At 37.5% G+C, this 26,581-nt stretch overlaps 1 protein-coding gene across 1 annotated transcript in view; it reads right to left on the reverse strand.

Annotated features, from left to right (window-relative positions):
• Window positions 1–238: 238 nt before the first annotated feature.
• LOC149144149 (uncharacterized) overlaps window positions 239–26,581 on the reverse strand; it is a 109,162-nt gene continuing 82,819 nt past the window's right edge. The window contains exon 12 of the mRNA XM_089452043.1: window positions 239–580. Within this exon, the coding sequence (XP_089308169.1) occupies window positions 239–580 (342 nt within the window). The remainder of the gene's footprint in view (window positions 581–26,581) is intronic.

Consider the following 26,581-nt stretch of genomic DNA (forward strand, 5'->3'; position numbering starts at 1 on the left):
TTGAAATCTGTTGCTGCCCTTGGCTGCTAAGTGGTTGGCTTGATAAAAGTCATCTGCATTTTCCCATCTTTGATATCAAAGGTTGACATTAGCCTTGTTTGATTAGCGCGGGTCATCTTCAGATATTGGGCATATGTTTGGGCCTTAAGCCTCTCATTTCTGGCTTAATCTCTTTGTATATTTCCTTCATATCTTGGTCCTTATCTACAGGCATTCTGAAGGAAGATACCTTAACACTTTATTTCCTCATCAACATATGAGTATGTGATGTGGAAGGCTCCTGCACACTCCCAGATGGAGTGGTGGGCCTGCTTCTTTCAACCTCTGTGTTGGTGACCTTAGCTAAGTTGTTGGTGAATTCTTGCTCAGAGGCTGGATTGGGCTTTTGCCTTTTGTTTGATTCTTGATGTATATCAAAAGTAGGCATTCCTGAAGTGGAAGCCCCTTCTCTACTCCGTTTTGGGACCTTCTTCTCATTTTGAGGAGTTTGCATGACTGGATGGGCACTTGAAGTAGTTGTTGGTTCTTCTGATGGTTCTATCCTGGTTGACTGCTCTGGCCTATCTGACTGTTCTGGCAACTGCAGGAAAGAACCCTCATCAAGTTGTTTTTCCAGATCTATTAATGTGTTTTCCACAGCAAATTCAGTATTACCCCTATCCTCTAAATTGTTTTCCACCCATTACAATTGGTTGGCATACTTTTCTATCTCAGGGATGCGGTGATGGATATAGGGAGCCATCTTGTTTTTATGTCTTCCTTTGTAGATGAAATCCAAGGGATCATATCTCCATATGAAGCTCTGTTTTAATTTTAATCTCTGAAGGATTAGGTCTACCTCCTTTCCAGCTTCTCTATTATTACAAATAAAAGGACCCAATTGGTCTTTGATATTGAGCTGGGATTTCTTTTTGGCTTTAACAAATTTTACCTCATCTAAATTTATTATCTACCTGTAGTACTCCAGGGAAAATAACCTCATTGGGAGATATTTAGGTAGTTTGTATGGGGCCAACTCGCAGCCATAAATCCTGATTTCAGTGTGGTTTTGGTACAAGTACCAATCTCCCACCTGATGATTGATGTTTAGATGAAGGACTCTCATAATCTCAGGACTGATTCTTTGTGGAGGGGTTCCATTGAGCATGGTCATCACAGGGTGGACAAAGGAATCTATGAATTCATTGTTTGAATAGGAGGAGGAATATTAGTGAATCAATGGGGTCCAGAAGATGACTGATCTTGGTTGGCTCTTGGTGTCCAGCTTTTGCAAGGTAAGTGGGAATTTATCTGCTTGGAAGTATAAGAAAAGGTGATACAAGCCAGAGAAGTATTTGAAGACTCCCTCATTACTCATTCGGAGGAACTATTCATGCATCATGTCAGCTATGAACTCAGCATAGTCATATATGTTAGCAGGAGGCTTCCCTGGAGTGTATATGGACATAAAAGCTAGGATGATTTCATCAATGTATTCACTTGTGGAGTAACCGAAAGCACAAGATATCATGGATACAATATTTCTACCCCAAGGAGAAAATATAGTTGCTACATATGGAGGGGGGTCTTTGGGAGTATACTTCTCTTCTACAATGAAGGTTTGGATTAATTGGGAAAATCTTGCACGGCTGAGTTTGGGATATAAGTCCAACAAGTCTCCAAATGAGAGGGGAGTCAAGTTTTGGCCACGATGGATTTGTAGCATCTCATTTGTAGATTTAGCAGTGATAGTGAGAAGTATAGCCTGGTTAGGGGACATGACCGCTCTTTGACTGGGGACATAGTTGGCATGGAAATAATGTACAATTTCAGGGAAAATGTGGACTTGGGGGAACTGGTACTTGGGCAAATTTGACTCCCAAAGGCCAATTTTGTCAACATGGTTCAAGAAATTGTCCCTACTTTGGTAGTGTATTTTGAGCAGGAGCTCTATGACAGAGGTATCTTTTATCTGGAAATCTCTATCAGCCAGAGGAAGGTGGTCCAAGTCTAAGTGTGGTGTAGAGATGGGTCTTGCATCCATGGCAATTGGGACATCCATTCTCAGTTATTGTGGATTTGAGTATGGGGGAGGTGATTTACGGTATTTTAGAGCAATGGTGGTTCAACACAGAGTAGGCTTAGGTTGCTTGAGATTCCTTAATTAATTTTTAGACTTAACTAAGAATACTTAATCACTGGTTTCTTTGAAATTGACAGGGTAGTGGATGAATACTGGTTTAAATACCTGGAAATGAGGTCAAATGGCTCTGAACAGGGCGGTTGGTGACTACAGATGGTTGAAGGGGTTTTGTATAGGCTACAAGGTTGTCTGGGCGGTCTGCGGCTTCTTTGGAGTGAAATTGGATGTGGGTTGATGGCTTCAACGTTCGCAAGTGGTGTCCATGCAAATAGAGGTTTACAGTTAAAGTTCTAGTGAAAACAAATGATTTGGGGATTTTTGGCTTTATGCGCAAAAAGTCAATTTTGGCGGGTATGGAGTGCATAGTGGTCATTTTGTCATGTAGCAAGTGGGCGGTAAACGGTTTCTATCGCACTGCTTATGGACATTGGGTGGTTTTTAGGAGGGGCTGTTGGAAAAACCACATTTTCGGGCGGGTAAGGGACGAACGTCGGGTTGGCCCAATATGAATGAGGGCCATCGGATGAGAAGGGAGATGATCACACGGTGATCAGGTGGGGAAGTTGCACAGAGGATAGTGGGGGGGCCCGACAGGCACTTAAGTGTGGCGGTATCAGGGTTAATGATGGATTAAAGTGGGATTAAGCCATCGAGGTGATTAACAGAGGATTTAAATGGGGTTTTTCCTAACATAATCGCAGATCGATTAGTTAGTGGGTTGACTATATATTATAGTTTATATTTAAACTAAGTTGTAGAATTAATTAATATGTAGGAGTTACATATATACGGGGAAATGGGTTTTATTATCGGTATTTTAATACAATAAATTAGTAGTTAATAAAGAATGGGTAGAAAAGGGACACAACACACTAAGAAAATGATTTTTCATGATTTGAATGATTTTCACATATTAACATTAATACTTAGGGTAACGTGTTTCGGTGGGTTTTTGATATGAAAATGCTTATGCGGGGGAAAAAATGCTTTTCCTAGGCAAAAGTATTTTATCCTTAGGAAAGGAACATTATTTAGGGAAATGAATGAACTGAAGGAGGGGGGGAGATGAATTTTTATGAGGGGAATTTAGTACTTGATATCCATAAATCATTGAGCCGAGGGTCCAGTCCCTCCAAAAGTCAGAGAAATGCTCTGAGCCTCTTTGACTTAAAGGTTTTAAGTACTTTGAACTTTATTTATGGGAAATTAGTTAAGTAAAAGGTGAAATGAATGGAGGAAGTTAATTAATTGACTTTGAAATCCTTTTGCATGCTTGATTGTTCATTCATATCTAGAACTTTTATGATGAGAATGATAAATATGCTTTTGTCTAATCAATCATCATACTTCTGCAACCTTTCTCCTACTTACCCATCTACTTTTCCTACCATTTTTACTTCACTTTATTAGGGTGCATTTGAGCTAGCAAACCCTTATCAAATATTTTTCTTTTTCTTTACAATAGTAAACTAACTAAATATAACCTTATTACATCCAATGGCTCACATTAAACAGTTGAGCTCCTTTTATTTACTCTACCTATCTAATTATCTGCCAAGGTTACACTTTTTGGCTAGATTTTTATTCTCTACCTATAGACATGAAATTGAAAACATGAAATAGCCAAGTTCAAACATTTTGACTATCTTGGATTGTGGCAAGGATCACAAGTTGCACACAATCTTTTATTATGCATAAAAGTAAATAGGAGTGGCATTTTGGCTTGCTTACTTTCATGGTCTTTTTCCTTTTCTTGGGGTTCATATTTTTTCATATTTTTTGACCTTTTTGTTCTTTTTTTCCTTTGATTATTCTTTTAGGACATACCCTCTTTTAATTTTTTAATTTTTTTGAATATGGAAAAAATTTTCAAAGAGCAAAGGTATGTACAATATTACAAGGTTTAATCTCAGCCATTCAAAATTATGAATCCTATTGGTAGGAACCTAACACTGGGTAAAGGAGCTGGCTCGTTTCACGTTGACACCCAACTAGATCTACAAGATGAATATATTGAGGAAGGCGTATCAACACTTGGCCATATTTTCTTGTTGCCTGTATGGCTAAGCAAGCACGGAAACCTTCCCACAAAGTTGGGAGAACGTGCTGGACCAATTGGCTAGAGAGGGAAAACCATGTAACTAGTCTGACATGCTGGCTGATCAGTTGAAGGAACAAGTAATGAAGCCTCGATAGTCACTCGGAGGTATGCATGCATAGATTTACATGTCCGCTTACATCTTAGATGCAATCTGTGTCTTATAGGAGTTCCTAGGCTTGGAGTGGGCATGGTCACCGACGAAGACTACTGTGAACATGTATTTCAAGTTTTTGTCCGAATGAAACTTCAAAGGAGTAATAACACGGTTGTTTGATTATTTTGTAACCCCAGTGTACAAGATGATATTCAAATAGGATTCAACCTGCATGTCGAAGGAAGCAAAGGAGGCACTGATAGGCATTGCTGATTGGTATGCCTCACTGTCTGACACCTTTATCCAAATGTTCAGCGTAGAGAAGCATTTGCATGTTCTACTAAAGTTTGCCTTGGAGGTGATTGTCACACAGGAAGTAGCATATCACATCTCAGTAGGATTGGCAGCTAGACTACACCCGAAGAAGAAGGCACCTTGGCCCGCTCTTCCATTGTGGATTGGGTTATATGAGATTTAGAGTATCAAGCAAGTGGATGTCGAAGTATAATTGATGATGAAGTACCCATTTGACCTCCAAAGCTACAATTTGTATGACCCACATTTTATTGTGAAGGATCACTGCACGAGAGTTCAGTTCAACTAGATCCACGTGGAATATCATTAGGCCGAGGAGGACCCATGGAGATATTGCTATTGTTTATCCAAACCCAATGAACCGGTCGGCTTTGTTGTGGAGTGGTTAGCGAAGCAACATGAAGAAGCATCATGGAGAGCACCAGCAACAACAGTAGCAATAGTGGCATCATAGGCAAGCATACCAGTGCACGACAAAGGAAAGAGGAAGATTGTCGATCGCATGGAGGAGGAGAAATGCTACAAGTTCTGAGGAGATCCATTGGTAGAGAAAGCAACTATGGCTATAGAGGCAAAGAGGCACCAACGTGACATGCGGATCGTGCAAAGGTAGAGGGATAAGAGAAGAATGGAAGAAGTAGAGAAGGAGTTTCATGAGCTGAGGGAGAAACTCCGAAAAGAATAAGAGGTGTGAAAAGAGGGGAGGGAAGCACAACAACAACAGATACAATAGGGGGCACAACATGTGAAAATAGACGAAGCAACGCCTGTACAATTAGTTGATTCCTCAGAACAACTAGCATCAGGTGAACAGGTGAACCATCGCAGGAGAAACACTTCGCTCATGAGATAGAACAAGAACTTCAGCAGTTGGATGCAGACATGGAGCAATGAGAGTTGGAACAAGACACCAACCTCATGCCTCACCACAAAGAGGTCGACTCACCTGCTTCAATGCATCCAGATGATGAGCAAGTCTCGAATGACCAAGAATAAACTGAGATCCTTGGTGATTAGCCAGAAGGAGAGATGCAGAACATATCATTCGACGAATCTCAACATAGAGTTGTGCAGTCTCATAGAGTTTCAACTCCGGAGGATCATACATCTCTTGTGCAAGTTGAAGAACGAGTGATCGTGACTGATGTGCGCAAACATCTAGTTGCCTTGGCTGATGCAACCCGAGTGTATGTTGAAGACACTAGCTCAAGTGTTCGTGTTTTGATAGCAGAGAATGAGTGAATGGAAAAGGAAATTCATATGGCCAAGAAAGGAGGAGACTTGGTGACAATGTCTGCCCAAGCTAAACTGAAGAAGGCAATACTAGATGAAGTGTTGTCCCTTGACACAGTTTTTTGAGCATTGTACTCCACATTTGGTACCGTGCATAAGGCAGTCATCTATCTCAATGGATGGTTGTAGTGATGTGCTAGAAAAGCACGTATCTTAACGAACTTGCATGCTATTGTTGATGACATGTAAACATGGACAATGAAATACAAGGGAGCCCCGTTTCACTTGCCTAAGATGATGAGGGCCAATGCGGTCGAGCTGAAGACATGTATCTAGAGTCAGATTAGGAGCTATGAAGAGCTCCCGTAGCTCATCACTATCATATAGGCCTCCCATGCATGAGTATTTAGGATTATGGTTGTTGTGGTGCGCACACACGCAATCCCATCTATTGGGAATCTCACAAGTGAAGACAAAGGAACAAGTCCGACTAGAGCTTGACTTGTACTTTGACGAGTTGATGCGTATTGCCACCAACCCAGACGTGCCCATTAGTGCAGACATCATGCACAAGTATGTTGTTGGTCCATCTACATTGAAGACAATGATGTGCATGCTTTCAGACGAGTTGGACAAAGGAGCTCGATCAATGTACTTGGATGCTATAGAGGCAAGAGTTAGGTTTCAAACAAATGTCTCCATGAAGCACACAGACACCATCAAGGACTATCGTTCTTGGCATCAGTATGTTACTATCGATCAGCATGAATATGTTGAGGATTTGGACTTCCATGGTTGTCTAAGTCAGAGTGATGTCTAGCATGGCTTTCTCAAGCCATTTTGTTTCACATAGGTACATGTGCATTGTAATGCAAAGTCATGCCAAGTGTAAGTTGAGTTGTGATAGTTGGATGTAACAGTCATAGAGTAGGTGAAGAGTCATGAGGGTAGATGAATTGTCACAAAGGGGAATGTCAAGGGTCACCCCACCCTTTGCTATAAATAGTCCCTCATAACTCATTGTAAACTCTTTTGGTCATCCAAGCTTCCGATAAGCCTATCTTGGAGAGAGCTTGGATAGTATTGTAACAAGCCTTGTCTTCTCCACTGCACAGAGCTAGTACATTTCTTTAGAGGAGCAGGCGGATGTGGCTATAACGTTCCACTATTGGAACTAGCGGTTGGACATGGATGTATTGTATGACTGGAACTTACACTTCTTTATAGAATAAGAGCCAACATGTTTCATTGATATGTTGTATTGTATTTTATGCTATTTGGCTTACTCTAAATGATATATGTATTGGTTTGCCTACACATGCATGTATGGACTATTTTGTATAAGTATCTATGAATCTTTCTGAAATGTGTTGTTGGTTTAACCATCACTTTGGATTTCTTGCTAACTCGCTTTCCAGCTGGTGATGCAAATTTTCTCGCGTGTTCCCTTCCAAGCCGAGTACTGTTATAGGTTTCCAAGGGGCACACTCATCTCAACCCCCATGTGTTAGAACCGCTCATGCACCTTCCTTGACTCACTGTAGCTATCACACCCTTGCTACCAATAGAGTTATCTTACTTTCCTCTGTGCGAAATTGCATTCAAGGCATTACCATACAACCAACTGCTAGGACTCCTACACCAAACAGTCTGATGTCTAATTGGGATTTCTCACTGGGGAGATCCCCTTGACATGTTGGTGGGTCCAACAATGTCAATAGGCCCCAATTAGAGAATGGAAAGTCAGGAATTATAGTAAAGGCACATACTCAAACTTTTCCTTACCAACTACCTATTGGCATTCCTTACAACTCTGCACATACTTATAAGAATCAACAAAAAATATTGGCTAGTAGAAGCTAGACCTCAAGATTTTATGTGCAATGGATTTGGAAGAAAAATGGCCACGGATGTGCATTCCACAATAAGTAGAACTGTGAGATATTGCTAAAATTTTGGAAATATTCGTAATCAACACAACATAATAATAAACAATTTAATGATCTTGCAAAAAGCATAGTATTAAGGATCATATATTTTGAAGATTCTATGTGTAATATTCTTCGTCGTATTTTATCAAGATACTTAGGACACCTTTGAGTTTTCAAATAGTAAACCAGGTTCTTGTACCAAGGATGATTCATAACATTATTTTGTTGTTAATTAATTAAAAATAAAGCAAACAAGGATTCATCACCATTATTTAGTTCACTTGTTTAAGGGTATTTATCCAAGTGAAGTGCTAAGTCACATCCCTTTATTGTTTCTGTAGTAATGATTGACAAGTCATGTTCTTGCATTTTGGTTAGCCAGTGAGATAGTCTTCTAGAAAGTAATGTTCATGAGAGCATAATTTTAACACTGGGTAACAAGACTCTTACCTCTATGTTCTTTCTTATTATGTAGTTTCTAAATTTTTCAATTTATTTAACAAGATAAAAAAACATATTTTTAAATAAAAGAATACTTAAATTCATAAAAAAAACTTTGGCTCGTGAAAGCAATTGGATTCTTGATTTCGTGATCATCCTTTTGCATGAGGATGCCAAAAATGGCTTCCTCAGCAACATTGGTGTATATTATAAACTCTCTAGAAAAGAATAGCTTTTCAAGCACTGATGTAGAGGTGATCTCTTTCTTTATAGAGAGAAAAGCTCGTTGCGCAGTCTCATCCCACTTGAAAGTTTACTTTTTGTTTAAAAAATTATGAATAGGCTTAACAATTTTAGAAAAATCATTATAAAGATACGGAGAAAATTTACTTTACCCAGATTGAATTTCCTTTTTTGAATTAGGGGTGGGATACTTTTAATTGCTTCGACTCTATCCAGATCAATGAAAATACTAGCTTCAGATATAATATGTCCTAAAAGTTTAGTGGTAGTAACTCCAAACATAGATTTCTTTAGATTGAGTGAGATACCAATTCTTTTACATCTAAAAGAAACTTGCCTTAGATGTTCAAAGTGACCACCTTGACACTTTGAATATATTTTCATATCATTGAGATATATTTGAATGATCTTGTCGATGAGGTTATCGAAATTAAACTGTATAGCCCTCTAAAAAGTGGCACCTATGTTGATTAAGCGAAAAGGCATTCATTCATAAGTGAAGGTGCTCCAACGTGTGGTAAATGTAGTTTTATACTTGTCGACTTTCTTCACTCAAATCTGGTTGTAACCAAAAACCATGCAAAAGGGACATCATTCGAGATCTGGCCACTTTTTGTAGAATCTTTTCCATATTATGGAAAGGTAAATTATCCTTCATTCTTGATTTATTTAATGTGAGTTAATATACACACAAGCGTATGCCCCCATTTTTTTTTGTTACCGAGACTAGGTTTCCTCCCACTCACATTATTTGACTGGAAAAATAATTTGATCTTGAAACAACTTATCCAATTCTTTTCTGATAGTAGCTTAAAGAGTAGGGTTGTCTGATCGTTGTCTCTACCTAATGCGCTTGGCACATTCTTTAATAGGAATGGCATGTTGAATGATTCCAGGGTCAAAACCATGAAGGTACTTATAGGACTAGGAGAAGGCATAAGGAAATTGTTTAAAAATGATAATTAGGCTTTCTATTTACTTTTTAATACATTGGTCCCAAACTTATAGTATCTAGGGATCTTTGGGAGTCTGAATGTTTATTGGGACTTCTTCTTTGATCTCACATTTGGAATCCTCTCTATGTCTCCCCTTTGAATTGGGCACATCACTTGGTGAAAATGAATTTTCAAGGGGGGAAATCCTAGTGGGATATTCGCTTTCCTTTAGTGATATTATCTCATTCTCCTTTAAAAGTTGATTTTGTATGAAAGAAAAAATAATTTCATCATCATAAAACATTTGGCATTCCTCATCATTGCTAGGGAGATGCATATTGTAGTGACATTGTAGAATAAAGTTAGGCCTCTCTAGTAATATTTGATGGGAGGGACTAGCGACATATACAACCAATTGATCTACAAAAGAGTTAACCTCTCTTCGAATGTCAATAATGTTAAAATCGATAAGTTCAAATATCTTCTCCCAAGAAATTTAAATGTATATTTTAATCAAATTATTAGTAGGAGTAAATTTTTTTGATTAAATTGAAAACAATCTCAGAGTCTCCAAATCTAGTTAGATACATACGTCCCAAGGTTAAGGCTTACTCTATCCCTAATAGGGGTGCCTCAAATAATACAATATTATTAGTTCACTGAAATTCTAGCCTAAATGTGCATTGATGCATTTTAACATGAGGGGAATACAAGACAACACTGACACCATTACCATTATTCCAGGAGGCCCCATCAAAATGCAAAATTCCAAATTTGGTCTTCTTGATGTGTTTTAGTGGGGGGAGGAATTCCATCTTCTATAAAGAGAGATTATACAATAATATCTTCTTCCATATAATTGACATGCAGTTGAGGAAAACCTTCAATATAAAGTGTGATGCCACCCTCCCTATAAACAGTGATGTTTTTACCATTTTTTCGACATAATGAACATAATAATGTGGATAATCTGGATCATACTACTCCGAAAAACTACCATAGAAGCTTAAAGTATAACATATGTGTATCTTTGAATGAGATATATCCGTTAGTTCATATGTGCAAATATCTACCTTATATTATTCAATAATTAGACATTATCATGTCCATAATCTCTACTTTGAAAATAGTCCTAAACTCGGGGTGAGTAGATACAACAAGTGTCATACCCTTGATTTGGCCTATTGTCTCTTGCAATGAGTCATTAAATTCAAGGACCTTTCTCAAAGTATTTTTGAACATTATAGGCCCAATTATTCCATTATCACTTTGGGAATTACATTTCGCCCTAAGCCTCCATCAACCGAGAAATAATGTCGTATTTTATCATGTATCTTCATGGAGATGTATAAAAGAGGGGATCTGAGAGAACCTGCTCGATTATGTACAAAAAGGATTTTTTATTGCTAGTATTCCTCTTCTAATTGATTTTCTAGGGAATTAACTGGTGCAGATATCTCACCCTGAGGAAAACTCAATTGTGTTTATTTCCTAGTAATTGTTTCCATGTCGAGCAAAGAGGCATCAACTTTGATGTTCGCCATTTGATCAAGAATGTCATTTTGGATAATTGATATTATGTGGATGGCCAGTGGAAGAAAGTATGTTGGCATTGGTGTCAACCAGAATAACATTGATGTGCTTGGTGTGTCAAGCTCAAGGGGAGTCCTATGGTTGTTGGAGTATTAGGTAGATAACCATTATAGTACCAAGATATTAAAATAAGCTATAAAGTATTATAAATATGATGGTTAGGGAGTCCTTGTATTTGGAGGAGATTCTTCATTATGAGTTTAGATCAAATTCTTTTGGAGGTGGCATGGTTGGATTATGCATGAAAAGAGATTTCCAACGGTATATTAAAGTTCAAAAATGGCCTCTTGGATTAGGAGTTATTCCCAATCAAAACTTAAGTGACCCAAGTCAAAATTACAGAGCTATTATAGTTGAAGGACCCATTGGGGCAAGTTCAATTTTGGTAGTGTCACCAACGCTGGAAGAGCTGCTAATAGAGTGACCAAAAGAGGACTGATCATACGTGGCTTGGACAACAAGGTAGTGGGGAGCATGATCATTGGGCATAAGGTCGAGCCCCCATTCCAAAACATCTCAACAGAGGTATCCTAGGGGTAGCATCACAAATAGATATTAAGTCACACAACGAAAATTGAGTGGGTAGATGTGGATAATTCAACTTTGGAGAGCCTCTGTATTGGCTCACAGTGAAGCTCAACTTGTAGAGGTTTCGTAATGGTAATACCCTAGTGAGACCTTAAAAAATTCTCAAAGGAATGAGTGGGATGACACAAGAAAATGATGTATTCCCGAAGGAGGGAGCCCGAAAAGGCTAGCTTGAGTGTGATACTATTGGCTATGATTAAAGTGGGCATATCCCACCTGACAGTGCAACCCGCTAAGAGGAGTACCATTCAAGGTTTTAAAGGGATGCAGAGTAGGAGGCCCCGGAGCATTACGTCAAGCTGACACAAGCAATCAACAACCAATGTGAAGCAAGACCTAATCCCACTAAATGTAGCTTGGAGGATTTGAAAGGAGTCAGAACAAAATCATTGGGATTTTATGGAAAAATATGGAGCAAGTGATGGAAACGTTCCTGACAATTGATAAATTCATCAAGTCATGTGAAGCTTCCAAAGACTTGGTTTTGAGGTAGTCTAACCTATAATTGTGATCGAGGGCCTTATGGACAAAATAAATAAAGAGGGGTGCTTAGCATCTGTGGATATGAACGATTTGGTATCTCACTTGGCAGGGTCCTCCATATTTGGTTATTACACCAAAATGGCCATTTTCCATGTATGGTTATTAAAGCATAAATGGGTTGACAACTAAATCTTTGGAAACTGGTAGTAGTGGAAATTGTCAAGAAAAAATGGTTCAAGGCAAAAAGGACCACGATTATTTAGATTATCTAATGGCGATGTCTTGAATAGAAGTAAGTGATCTGATCTTCCATGCAGGCTAAGGAGAATTAAATGGAAAATATGACTAAGTGTAAAGGCTTTGATCACAATCTAGGAGAGGCATGCCTGTAATACGATCTAACCTTTATGGGCTCTGATAGAGTGATGTAGATGTATTTTTCATACAATAGATGCTATAGTAGGTAGGTGATACATGGCAGGAGTATGAGATAAACATTGCGATCAAATTAATATGCATGGGGATCCTCTCTGTATGTACATTTGACTCAGATTTAATTCTTAGTATGGAGAGATACTCAAGTGCCCATTCTGTGATTTATTGCAACTGCAATGGTTCATTAAAAGGAGCCCATTACCATAGATTAATGTGGTTATAGAGGGAACGCACTTAGACACAATAACAACATGGATATCCATGTAGAAGTACGCTTCTTAGCAGTATGGAGGTCAACAAAGACAACATTGACCATTGTGTAGTAGTGGGATAAAACCCATGATTGAAATTGAGAAAGATGGGGCAATGCAACATAGTTGAATGACTTGAGTGGGGAGATCTGAGGGTGATCATTGCTAAGGAAAAAGGCCAAGAGTGTGAATGATCCAAGGAGAGGCTAAGAGAGATTGTGGATTATAAGGGGTCAAGTGTTGAGTATATGATGTTGAGAGCAAAGGGTCGAGAATAGTCTGATGTTTCAAAGTGAGTAGAGAACAAAGTGTTGTGTGGGCTGAGGAAAGTGAAGGATACAGAGGAGATAAAAGTGTAATATTAGGCAAAGTAAGTGCCTGTTGAGTGGGCCAAGTTGATGAACACATATATGAAATTAGGAAAAGTGGCTTCCATATATAGAGAACATTAGTTCCTTATTGAGAGTGGGTTGGAGCCTACAAACCATGGAGTTTGTGCTTCCATCTAGTGGGTATATGAAGAAATATTGGGGGTTGGTGCCTCTTGTGAGTGGTGTCTCACAAACAAACATTGATGTAATAGAGTAGGTGCTCTTATTTACATCAAATAATAAAAAGCTTTGGCATTTTCTCTCTCGTAAGGGTTTCCATGTTAAACCTCTATGTCACATGTGTTTGTTGGTCATGATGTGTGTTATTATGTTGATTCATATGGCTGCTACTATGATTTGTTAATGGTTTCTCACTTAGAGAATGCCAAGTTTGAATATTGAATGGAAATTGGCATAAAATTTTAAATTATCCTTAATACTAATTCACTCCCCCCCCGCCTCAGTATTGAACATTGTTTCCAACATTTGGTATGAGAGTTTGGTTCCTTCCGGAACAACTTAATTGCTCGAAGGTAGATCAAAGGGAAACAATGACTAATCAAGTTTGGCTAACACTAGAGGGAGTTCCATACTTGAATGAATCTTACTATGAATTCTAGAGGATTAGAATGGAATCCTATTTAATGGCCTTAGTTGTTGATGTATGGTTCTCCATAGTGAATGGAGAAAAGAATAAGCTTGATGAAGAAGCCAAAAGGATCATCATGAAAGTAATATCAAAGTTTGATGCTGATAAAATTAGGCATTGTGAGACAAAAAAGGTAATGCTGGACATACTGCAATGTGTATATGAAGGAGAAAGCTCCGCATTAATAGAGGAGGTTTATGAGCCTTATTGCATAAGTAGTGAACCTGAATATGTGAATTTTGTTGATAATGAGAAGAAGAGAAGTAAGAAGTGTAGGCTTAGAGGGTAGTGACCCAGGTTCAGAGTTAGTTGTTCCAAATAAAACCCTACACTTCTGGTTTTTTTGGCATCAATCCATGTAGCGCGGACTCAAGTCTCACCCGAAGCGCTATGGGGGGATGTTGGAACCATGTTTCCGCATCCAGAGATCAGCGTGATGTCCCTTTTACGTCTTAGATTTTCCTTCGCGCATATCTCTAAGCCTTTAGGGCTCAACGCTGTAATTCCCTTTAATTTTCCTCTAGACCTCCGCGAAGGTCTATGATTGACTTTTGTGGACCTTTAACTGATAGGTTATCTAATTACGTGCATCATAGACTAATCTTATATCGGAATCTACAAAGACTTTCTTAGGTGCTTAATAAACTTAACAAAAAGTATTATAACCTTCGCGTAAACACTTAACATGCAATGCGTCTAATTAAAGAGATTCATCTAATAGATTCACGCATCAATACATAATTAATTCATAAATACATTCCTTCATCATGAGATATATCATAAACATAAACAACAGAAAGAAACATATAAAAAATATGAATTTCTCCAACAAACTTCTTTATTGATCTTTAGTATAAGGTTACAGAATCAAAACTTCCCTGCGCACTTTGCTGCAGGGGTCCGCACACTCAGCTGTAGATTCTACTCTAGGCCTCTGCACACTCAACTGCAGAGCCTTTTCCTCCTCTAAGACTTACTTCTTTGTGCTATCTCTCTAAGACTCCATTCGTCGTACCCATAGACAAGAGCATAGATCTGCCTTAGACTCTCTAAGACACACCTATTTACACAATCCCATGGTCTGCGGACCAAGGGCAGATCTCAAAACCGACTCAATATTTACATAAACGAGGGTGAAAACCCATTTTGACTCCTATATACCTATGTGCTCTGCATCCACAATTCGCATAGACTTTACATCTTTTTATTAACTTTACATCAAAACTTGGCCTTTTACCCCAAAACTGGCCCAGGGGACCCCATCCCGACAGTCCCCCAACACAAAGATCATGACTCGCCCTCGAGTCACTCGGCTGGCATGGCGATATTATTGTGAAGATCCCCCAACTCCATCTGCACAACTGCTACCTCAGCAGCGATCTATGTAGTTGCCTTCTTCACTTGTTTGATGAGCTTCTCTGTAGTTGGTCCTTCGTCGGCCAACTTGAACTTCTCCTGTGTGAGCTGCAAGTTCGTCAACTTCTCCTGAATGTTGGTCGAGACTTGGTAGGCTTCGTCCAACCAAGGACCCAACCTTGCCTTAAGCACTTCCTCTTTTTTCTGAGCTGCTTCCACCTATGTGAGGCACTACTTCCCCTCCTGTAGCTTGGCGAGGCACTATGTTGTAGTAATTAAGCGCACCGTTGCCCTAACCTAGTCACACTACTTTTGGAGCTCGCGGATCTCTGTTGGTTTTCCACATACATATGATGTCTCTATGTGTTTCATATGTGTATGCTAATTATAATGTTGTTGTGTGATTCATGTTGCTTACATGAATTATTGCTAAATAAATTGGCAGTAGTTGTTATAATATTAATTCACCCTCCCTCTCAGTATTATCCTAATTTCTAACAATTGATATTAGAGTGGGTTCCTTCAAGAACAATTTAACTGTTAGAAGGTAGATTTTATGGGATTGGATTACCCCAAGTGGAGTACGATTTTTAAATGGATCAAATTATACAACCAAGAAGATAAGAATGAATGTCTATTTAATGGCTCTTGAATTAGATGTATGCTCGTTTGTATAGTATGGAATGAAAAACAATGAGTTCTGGAACTTCGAAGGAAGGTTCTGGAACTTCTTATGGTTGTCTCATTCAAGGAATAGATTGCATCTAATGTTCACTCTCTCCCAAAGTTGTTTAAGTCGAGTGTGGTGAATTATTCACCTCGCATCAAGAAGAATTCAATGTTAATAGATTGCATCTAATGTTCACTCTCTCCCAAAGTTGTTTAAGTCGAGTGTGGTGAATTATTCACCTCGCATCAAGAAGAATTCAATGTTAATGTATGATATAATTTTTGCGTCTTATAGCCTTTGTCCTGAAGCGATTCTTATCATAATGGGTGATTTTAGTCTCAGATAGGCTTGACTTTCAATTGCAGGTCTATTTATAAATGGGTGATTTTGGTCTCAGATAGGCTTGACTTTCAGTTGCAGGTCTATTTATAAATAGATCAATGCAAGCATTAGGAAACACTAAATTATAACTCAGGTTCATGCCGCTGAAGGTAAATTCAGTGTGATATAGGTGGTGGTAGATTGGTCTTATCTATTCCTAGTTCCCTCAGGGATTAATGGTATATCAGATCTCCCTTTGCAATGATTTGCATAGCAGGCTAGGATATTTCTGAGGAGCTTGAAGAGACCATGAAAGCATCCAAGTTGATAGATAGGTTGTTGGACTCGACGTAGGCTCTGGTTGCTACAATGAGCAAACTTGACGGATTAATTGAGCATCAAGGAACTTCCTTCTAAGCCTTTGTTGAGTAGAAGATGCTCGAACATCATGCTGTATGGAACCGACGTTGGATAGGCTTTGTTCTAAGGTGCAGTAGCTATCTAAGTAGGAGACGGTGCTAGAAATGGAAAATGAATGTGTCAGGAAGGATGTCGAGGTGTGAATTTTCATTAGGATGGGTGGCAGGTATAAACAGATTTGTTGTGTTCGTGGCCCGGAGGATTGTGACTGGGGTTCATGGTGACCTCCTATTAGTCTTGAATGTAATTCTACTCCGGTTCTCAGTTAGTTTTATTTTGATATATAATTTGCTATCATGTTAGCCTATAAATTTTATCATCTTATGTTAGGTACTTTTTATAGAATCTAAGGAGAATATATTTGGTCTTAAGAGCAGTGTAAGTAATGGTGATAGTAAACATTTTGTTTATTCTTTTGAATATTTTTCTGTCGTGGATGACTCTAGATGTAAGGGTAGTAGCTCAAAATCTATATTTTCATTAACATAAAATGTCTTACTCGTTCCATTAGGGAAAAAAACAAAATTTATTTAAAAAACAAATAAAATTAAAAAAGAATAATTATTATTTAAAAAACACACATACTATTTCAAAAATAAATAATAAATAATAAAAAAATAAAATGTTATTAAAATTTAGCAATAAATAAATAAAACTATAATTAAAAAAAAAAAACAATATATAAAACAAATTAAAAAAAAAAATGAGAGTTTTAAAAAAAATAAAAATAAAAATAAAAAATACACTAAAATTTTCTTTAAACATTATATATATAATTAAAAAAAATATGAAAAAACACATTTAAAAAAAAAAACATTAAAAAATTAAAATAAAAAAACATTTTTTTTGTTTGTCAAGTTTTTGGTGTCCTCCAGTGATGACTAAGGGCTTAACATTGGGCTTGAGAAACCGTGACCCATGGGCATCTCATCTATCACAATCATATGGGTATGGTACCGAGCCTAGGCCACACTGACCTTAATATGATTGTATTTAGACCCATAGAGTTTCGAACCAATGACCATCACATCCTAACGTGACTTAATAGTACACCCCATTACCATCTATTCTACACCGCGTGGGAAAAAACATTAAAGAAATTTCTTAAAACAATATGAAAAATCAACATTTCCAGGGGGTTCCTTTTTCCCTTTGGCATTAGAGCAAGGTTAAAATGTTGCTTATATATATATATATGAAATATTTGTTTTGCAATTTAATATTTATTATGTTTCAAATATTTTTTAATTTATTTTTTTTCAGCGGTTTTTAATATGCTTTTATTATTCGCAATTATTTTATTCTTTATTTTTTTAAAGTTTGTTTTCCTAAATTATGTTTTTTAAGAAATATTTTTTTATTTTTCATTTTTTTTTTATTTTTAATATATTTTTGTTTTTTTCTTTTATTTGGCTTCTTTTTTTTCACCTTACGAGCTTCTTTCTTTTTTTTTATTGTTAATTTATTTTTGGGTTTTATTTAATTTGTATGTTTTTTTTTTTTTTTTTGTCCTTTTTTAAATGTTTTAATATATTTTTTTATTTACTTGTAATTATTTTTTTTAACTCTTTTTTTTGTGTTTTATTTATTTTTATTTTTTATTTTTTATTTTTTATTTGTATTGTATTTTTCTTTTTTATTTATTTATCTCTTTATTTACTACTATTATTATTATTATTATTGTAGTTCTTATGTCGATCTTCAACTAGTAACTTGACTCCACTATCTATCAATTTGATAGTTGATTTTGAAGTTATTGTTATAATGGATTAAGTCTCCCCATAAGGTGTCAATTTCATGGTTGATTTTTAAGGATTCATTGCAATAGGACGTGTTCATGCCCACTACATGTCAATTTGATGCTTGATTTTTAAATTTTCATTGCAATGTGTCAAGTTGTCTTAGTCTAAGATTTTAAAATAAATATACTTTTAGCAATTAAAAAAAAATATTACTCTTATTATAATGACTCTTTGATTTAGGTATTCATTTTTTAGGTTTTTTATTGTCAAGATGTTTGTGTCATATAGAGATGATAGTAGGCTTAACCTTTGGTTTGAGAAACTGCATCCAAGGCTTAACCCTTAAGATGGATAGATCTTTTCCCACTATAGTTTCGAACATGTGAGAATTTTTAAGGGTTTTTTTAGTCATGGTATTTGGTTTTAATTCTATGGCTAAAAATTTTCAAAATTTTAAGGTTTTTTAGAGTTGTGATACTTTATCTTTAATGTCATGGTTGAAAAATGTGAAAATTTTAAAGATTTTCGAAGTCATGATATTTATCCTTAATGTCATGGTTAAAAATTGTTGGAATTTTTTTATGTGTTTTGGAGTTGTGATATTTTATATTTAGTGATATTATTGAAAACAATTGAAATTTTAAGGTATTTTAGAGTCATGATAAATTTTTTTAATGCCATTGCTAAAAAAAAAAAGAGTGTTTATGCAGCAACAGCTTTCGATTTCAGCTTGCTTTTTCATGTTTATTGCAAGAAAATTTTAGTTTTTAATGCCATTGTAAAAAAAATGGAATTTTAACCTGAAAAAATGGCGTTGATGCAATGTCAACACTTTCATTTTCTGGGTGTTTTTTTTGTGTTTATTGCAAAAAAAAATAAAAATTTAAAGTCATTGCTATATTTTTTGGAATTTTAACAAAGAAAAACATTCATCCAAGCATCAACACTTTTCGTTTTTGGGGTGCTTTTTCACGTTTTTGTGCAAAAAAGGGATTTTTTTTTGCTAGAGTTCTCGTTTTGAGGATATAGTTCTCATTAAGTAGCTAACTTTGTTTGTTTTTCTATTACAATTATAGAATAATTGGCCATCTATCTTCTTGATATTCATATGAAATTTCTGATTAAAGAGATAGTTATACATCTAGTATTAGTGGAAAAGGAAGTACATTAATAGCAATAGAAGATCTAGATAGTACTCAAGAAGATAAGGAATGCACCTCTAGTAGTGAGCAAGACATAATACCTCATATGTCTGTAGATGAATCCTTATAATTGGAAAGGGAAGAAGATATTAAAGATGTTGAAACTAGAAGACCCTGCATGTGAATCATAGGTAGTCCTTTTGATGAATTATAAGATCTTGATGAAAATATTTATTTATGAAGAAAACTTATATCTACTTTAGAAGAGATCAAGAAGCTTACAACCACAAATCAGAAACTAGAAATTGAGATAAGTGCATTGAAACATGATTTACAAAAGGCTAATGATTAGTTTTCTTAATATCAAATGATTTAAATGGGTACCGAAATCTTGGATGAGGTCCTGAGTAGTAAGATATATCCTCTCATCGATATTGGTCTTGGATATAGAGAAGAATCATGCTCTATGAAGGAATAATGTAAAGTAGTAGACAACCATGTTGGAGAAGATAAAATGTCTAATAGTAATAATGCTAAAGTAAGTGTTAGACAATAGCAACAATAAGAGAATAAATGATAACAAATAAAAGTGAATAATAGCCATGATAATCAACAACAACAAATAATTTTTCAAAGGTTCAATTTGAATAGTAACATAGATCAAATGAAGATCTATTTGAGACCCTATCGCCCTCAAGGAATAAGAAATCAAATATTCATAGGCCTCCCTTCTCAAAGGAAAAGTACTTATTATAGACATATTTGGGCACTGCAACCCCAATCACATATGTCGATAAACCAAGGGTTCTTAAACCCCTAAAAGTGTTGTTTCATACCCTAAATGATCATGGTCAACTGATTACATCATTTCCCAGAAGTTCCACCTGAAAAACTACTCAAAACTGGACAAAACTAGACCATACTGTCTGCTCCTTGGTCAAAGTGTGATGCATCTCACCTACTACACACAAGAGGTGTGATGCATACTGAAAAGGCCTTCTGTAGGGTGTGATGAGCGAGAGTAGACAAATGTAAGAGATAGTTTGCTAAGTGGAAACCCAGAGAATCTTCTAGAAACTTCTCATATGACGCTTGGCTCTCTGAATTCACCCAGGGATGAGTAAGAGATCATGAAATCTCCAAGTGGAACCAAAAACTATCAGTGAAATGACACTAATCAAAAACCCAGAAGCTGACTCACCCGTCTGCAAATATCTATATATGGATCCCTCATCTCAGAGATCTAGAGGCTGGAATTTTGTAATTTGTAAGGAAGTGTTGTTGGTTTCTCTTTGAGACATTGTATTGTTGGGTGATCTTGCTTTTCATGAGGTGAAGAGGGCTTTCATGCTGGGAGGATGATGTTGGATCAGACAACTGGGTTGTAATCCTCTCTTCTACTTCTACTATCAATAAAGTTATTTGAGTTTTCCTCCATATGCTTGTTTATTTGTGAATCTTGCTATTTGTGAATGCAATTGTATGTTTAATGTATTTCTGATTCTGCATTGTTTATGGTATTATAGATCTCTATGCTTTGATGGTGTTCTGTTGCTTTGCCTCTACAGGTGTTCTTTAAAGCAGGACAAGTAAGGAAGAAGTGGCAAGCTCTATCAGAGGAGAGAGGAAACAAGCAAGGAGCCAAGCGAAAGATTCAGGTTGGTGCTCTCTGCTTCTCTCTTATCTATCATAAATAAAGGAAAACACAAGTTACTTTGAATTGTTTGTTTCTAAGATAACTACCCGTCTTAGTGGGACTAGCAGATCAAATAGACACTAGTTTTCCCGAAAACAAAATGGCGACTCCACTGGGGAGTGAATATTTTATTTGTTACTGGTGTTTGCTTTATAAACTACAGATGGAGCCTAAAGTTAAACCATCTAGCCTCCGAACTGCTTTTTCTATGCAACTGCAAAGTAGATCAACGCTGCTTCAGTAAATCTCCAGGTTGGTTTATGAACTGAACATCTGACTTGAAAACATCCTAAGTGCCCTTGTGGTAGCTCAATAACCTCATAAGATCATACCCCTATACTTTGTTGTTACTGTCTATCATAGCTCAGCCTAAATCACTGAACTTAGCTGCAAATTTTGAGCAAAAACCAAGCTCAGTTTCGTTCCCTGGTCCATCACACTGTCTCTAACTGGCAGCCTGGATGCATCACACCTCCCATGTGTTGCAGGTGAGATGCATCCCTGTTTCCCTTAAGGACAAGTGCGATGACTAAATGATACTGTTTCCTTCTCTAGAATTTGGTTTTTCTTCTTTGTTTTCAGCTCTATTCAGTAGTTTTGCTGCTTATGATCAGTATATCATTGTTGAAGCCTCCTTATTTACATTATTCAACCTCCATTGATCAGGAATTGTGAATGTTTTTTAATGTATTTTTCATCATTTACAGTCCTCTTTTGTCAAGAGTAGCTTAATCGAATTGTCATCTTTTGATTCAAAAGTGTCATAACTGTCGTTTTGAGTCAAGAAAAAGAGTTTCGTAAAGTCTTCCTCTTTTAGATAGTTGATTGTACTTTTGTCATTGTATTTGATTTAAATTGTCAAAATTTAAAGTGTCGAAAGCAGTTTTCCATTCGAAATCGAAAGTATCATTTTAGTCTTCCTTTCATTTTGAAAAGAAATTGTTGAGGTGTCGCTTTGAAGAAAATAGTTCAGATCTGTACTTAGTTTTCCTTTTGGCATTCTCACATTAAGGAAGCGGAAAATCAAATACATGCATGTGCATTTGCATTTAGACTGCATGCGGAAAATGATTTAGGAAAAGTGCATTTAGTGTGTGCTCTCTGCTCTCTGTTGAGAATCATGCTTTTCTTTCCTTAGTAGCTAGGATTTTCATTGCTAAAAGAAAACAAACGACTGTTTATCATTTTAGATTGCATATTTAGGAATTTTACATCTACATCACGCGGTGAACCTTGAAAGACAAAATTCTAAGAAAGATCAACTCTAAAATAAACCTCAATGAACATAAAAATGCTTTGGAACCTAACGCACAACATATAGAAGTCTAGGCTAGAGACGTGTTCCGGCATCGTAAAACCTGGTAACTATCGTTTTCATTGAAGGTTGGGTGATTCCTCCTCTTTGATACGACAAGTGCCAGTACAGACTTGTGCTCCCCGTACCGTCGAGTATATATTGGGAGACCACAATAGGCTGATATCCTTTATCCTTAGGAAGTTGTGTCTGCCGCCCTATCGATTGCAATGCACTGAACACAGCATTCAGGAAGATTGACTGCCGTACATAAAGTCCTTGGTAATTTCTCTTTAATTTACCACCAAGGTGTATATTGCAGTTTTGCGATTGGTTTGGTAATCCCTCTGTCTAGATTTCCAGAGTAGTCACTTTCATTCCTTTTCGACTCCCTAAAAGAAAAGGTCCATCTAAGCACTTGTCACTTCAGGCTCATTAAAAATCGAATGCGACTAAAGTCACCTTTAGCTTTTTCTCGACTCTTAAAAATTGAAAAAGCAAGTTGTGTCAAAGCGTCATAAAATTTATTTAATTCGGAATAACATCCCTATTCCTTCATTGATCTTAGGTTGAGGTAATGGAGTCCACCAATCAAGGATTTCCCCTTGGAGGGAATCCTAGTCCTTTCTCTTCTTAGGGAGATATTGGTGCTCCATATATGGCTACATTGTCCCTTCCAAGAATCACAATTGGTCTGCCGATATGGCTATTCTCAACCTTTGTCGTTCAAAACACCATACTTCCTCAGCAATCGAATCAGCAACCAGATGATACTAGAGTTGTTCCCTCACCTTCTACTTCGTTTGTTACTCCCTCTCCTTCTTCCTCTTCGCTTGGTGAAACTAGTGATACTAAAAACCAAGTAACTGAGAAGAAGAAGAAATGGAAGGAGAAGAAGAAGAAGAAGCCAGTCAAGCAAGGGGGCAACCATGCATCATCCATCGAAAATCTGCACACCGAACCTTCCAAACCTAAATCTCCATGCATAATTTGCAAAGGAAACCACTTTCATCGAGATTGTCCTTGCATTCCGTGGATCTTGAGAGACTGGTCTCCTCGTTTGCACCATCCGGTGTCATCAACCTTTGTCGATCATGTTGAGAACACACCATTGACTAACGAAAATGAAGTCAATGGACAAAAAGGAAGATTCAGATTTCCTTGTAGGTTGTGTGAAGGAAATCATGCCCTTCACCATTTTCCTTTCCTGGATGAAGCTAAAAGAGTCTTGGATAACCGTCCTGCTTCACCGCAGCGACTTCCGCTTGGATACAAGAAACTCTTGCCAAGTCCATCGCTAGTCGAAAATCCGACTGACATACCTCAATTGTCGATCGAAACACATATCATTGAAAGTAAACCCTCTGATTCCATACCAAATCAAAGTCAACATGTCGAGACGGCAGTCGACCCAGTCTTGCCTTTAGAAGGTCCACCTTTAGATGATACAGTTTCCAAAGAGAACGAGAACGATACCGTTAAAATTCTTTTTGTTAATACAGAGTATGATGAACATGGAGGCAATCTACCCGTTCCTTACAACAGGATGGAAGTTCCCCATTTCAAGAGATTCATCCAGCCATTTATTTGGCCCCCCCCCAAGCAATCTAGTCATTTCCTTTGATTGGAATCTACTAGTGGGACCCCGCCTTCCATCTAATGTACCATTCCGAATCATAGTACAAGTTTACAAAATGATCATGTTTGGAACTATCATAGATGAAGGGGCTTTCGTGAGTATCCTTTCCTCAACTACTTGGAAAGCGCTTGGTTCGCCATCGCTTCTACCTGAGAATCAAAATTTGTCAGGCTTCAACAAAGGAACTAGTCGACCATTAGGGATCCTTCCAAATTTGCCTATAACTTTGAGAAGGAAAACCGTTCACTTGAACATGATGCTAGTCCAAGGGCCACTATATTACAATCTACTCCTTGGGCGTGACTACGTTTACAACATGGGAGCTATTGTTTCCACACTATTTCGGGTGATGTGTTTCCTGAATGAAGGCAGAATGGTGCAACTTGTCGACCAAATTTCATTTCCCAGTTCAAACACAACTACGAGTCAAACTCTATCCCTAAATGGTCTCTTTGCGTCAAGAATGTCTCTTCAACCTCCAATTCATCCACCTAATTACCGCGAGTAATTCGGTGAATGTAACATAACTCAAGTGGCATGCACCCTAGTCTGCTTCAACATGCGAACCCAGCTGAAAAGATAGATTTCCTCGTAGGATATATGATTGATCTGAAACACCATTTCCTTGTAGGATTTGAGTATCAGTTTGAAACTCGAAGGTTATGTGATTGGAATCTCACACCATTCACCTTTGTCTATTTTGATGGACAAAGTCAAGGAAGTGTTTTGTCTGCTCCGCCGACGAAACAATCTTGCTTAAATGCAAGGACTTCCATACGGTAACACGAAAAATCTACTTTTCTTTATACCTGGGGGCATGCAAACCTTTTTATTTAAGTGAAAAGCGACCAACGTAACTCTAACCTCATAGTGTTTTAGCCTAACTTTTAGTTCAACTGCTTAGGTTAGGTGAATGGTCTGATCCACCATTCACCTTTGTTGGTGGCACGCAGACAAAGCAAAGGAAGTGTTTTGTCAAAAACTATCCTACCTAACCTCAATAGTTCATTAACTCTTAGTGTAGTTAAACCCGCCACTGAGCATTGTTTCTAAATATTCAAGCTCATTAAAAATGAATCCACCATCGGTAAATAACCCTCGTGATTGCCTTTCTATCAGCGTTTTGAGCCTTGGTTTTGTTCTTACCATCACCTCCATTCTTTTGGCCGATCATACGCTTCCACTTGATTATTTACCCTTTTGAGGAGCAACTGCGACGAGTGATTCTGTTAGCCACCCTCTTTACATTGTCGTGTTTGAGAAGTTCCAAACTTACCTGGAACTAGTTGTTACCTGAAAACATCACTCGTTCCTAAAAAACGAGTCTCTTTTAAGCTCTTTTTAGACTCGTAAAATATGAAAAGATTGTCGAGCTACTGGCCTTTCCAGCTTGTTAAAGTAAGGGGAAGTGCCATCCCTCCTCTACATTTTAATCTTTTTGGACCTGAGGGATCATTCCACAAAAATATCGAGCGCTTGTCTTTTTCGGCTCGCTAAAGCTATCGAAAAGTCATCCCTTTCGTATTATTTTATACTTTTTCGGACTTAAGGGATTATGCCACGAAAAAGGACTGCTGGAGTTTCCTTTTCGTCCCTTTTCAAACTCTCTAAACATGAAAAGGACCGAGTTATCTTTGTCGTTAAACTTGTTAAAACAATAGCGAAAAACTTGTCCATTCGGATAAGAGCGAGTTTCACTGTCGCTAGGCTCGCTAAAACATAGCGACAGGTTTGCCCGAAGGGAAAATTATAGAACAAGCATATGTTATCCTCCTCAAGCTTGACAAAAATAAAGAGGTACTGGTCAGCAATGACTGGGGAAAAAGGGAAGAAAACTTGAAGAACTTCATTGGTAGCAAGTCGCTCTTGAACATGACACTTTCACTCCATCACCATGATTGAGTCGGGTTGGGTTATTCCGTTCACCGGTCATATCACCATTGGTCCTCCGTACCATCCATCTTTTGGGGTTAACGCTACCAATCCATCTCAGTGTCGTCGATATGTTCAAGAGAAGTCATTCATAGAATTCACCAACCCAACTAACGCCTCATCCACTGCAATACCTTCACTCTCCATTTTTCATGACCACCATTCCTAAACCTTGCATCATCAGATCATTTTCACCTCCAGAAAATCATTTGCTTCGTTTCGTGTCGTAGATGTGGGATTCATCAAGGCCCTCCTACGATGGGTCACTTCTTGTCGACATCAGCTCATTATCCAAGAAGTTGACTTAGGAACAACCCTTTCAGTACTTTGAAGCTTGCATGCCTCAATGGCAAGTTTCTCAATTCTAGCGACAGGTTTACATCAATGGCCTTCGACCAAAAGATTTTGTGTAGTGTTCGACGTCGACTCATATATTCACACCACGTGAATTGTACTGTAGTACCTTGAGGGTCATTATCATTATCGGTGACTCCTCTCGTGCTTGTTAACAGTTTACATCATTGGCTGGTAATCACGCGATGTCTTTCCATGTTCGACTTCAGAACATCTTTTCACATGGATCG

This window comes from Pinus tabuliformis, chromosome X (assembly GCF_031772625.1).
Source record: "Pinus tabuliformis cultivar Carrire ecotype Pingquan chromosome X, CPIR1, whole genome shotgun sequence".
NCBI lineage: Eukaryota > Viridiplantae > Streptophyta > Pinopsida > Pinales > Pinaceae > Pinus > Pinus tabuliformis.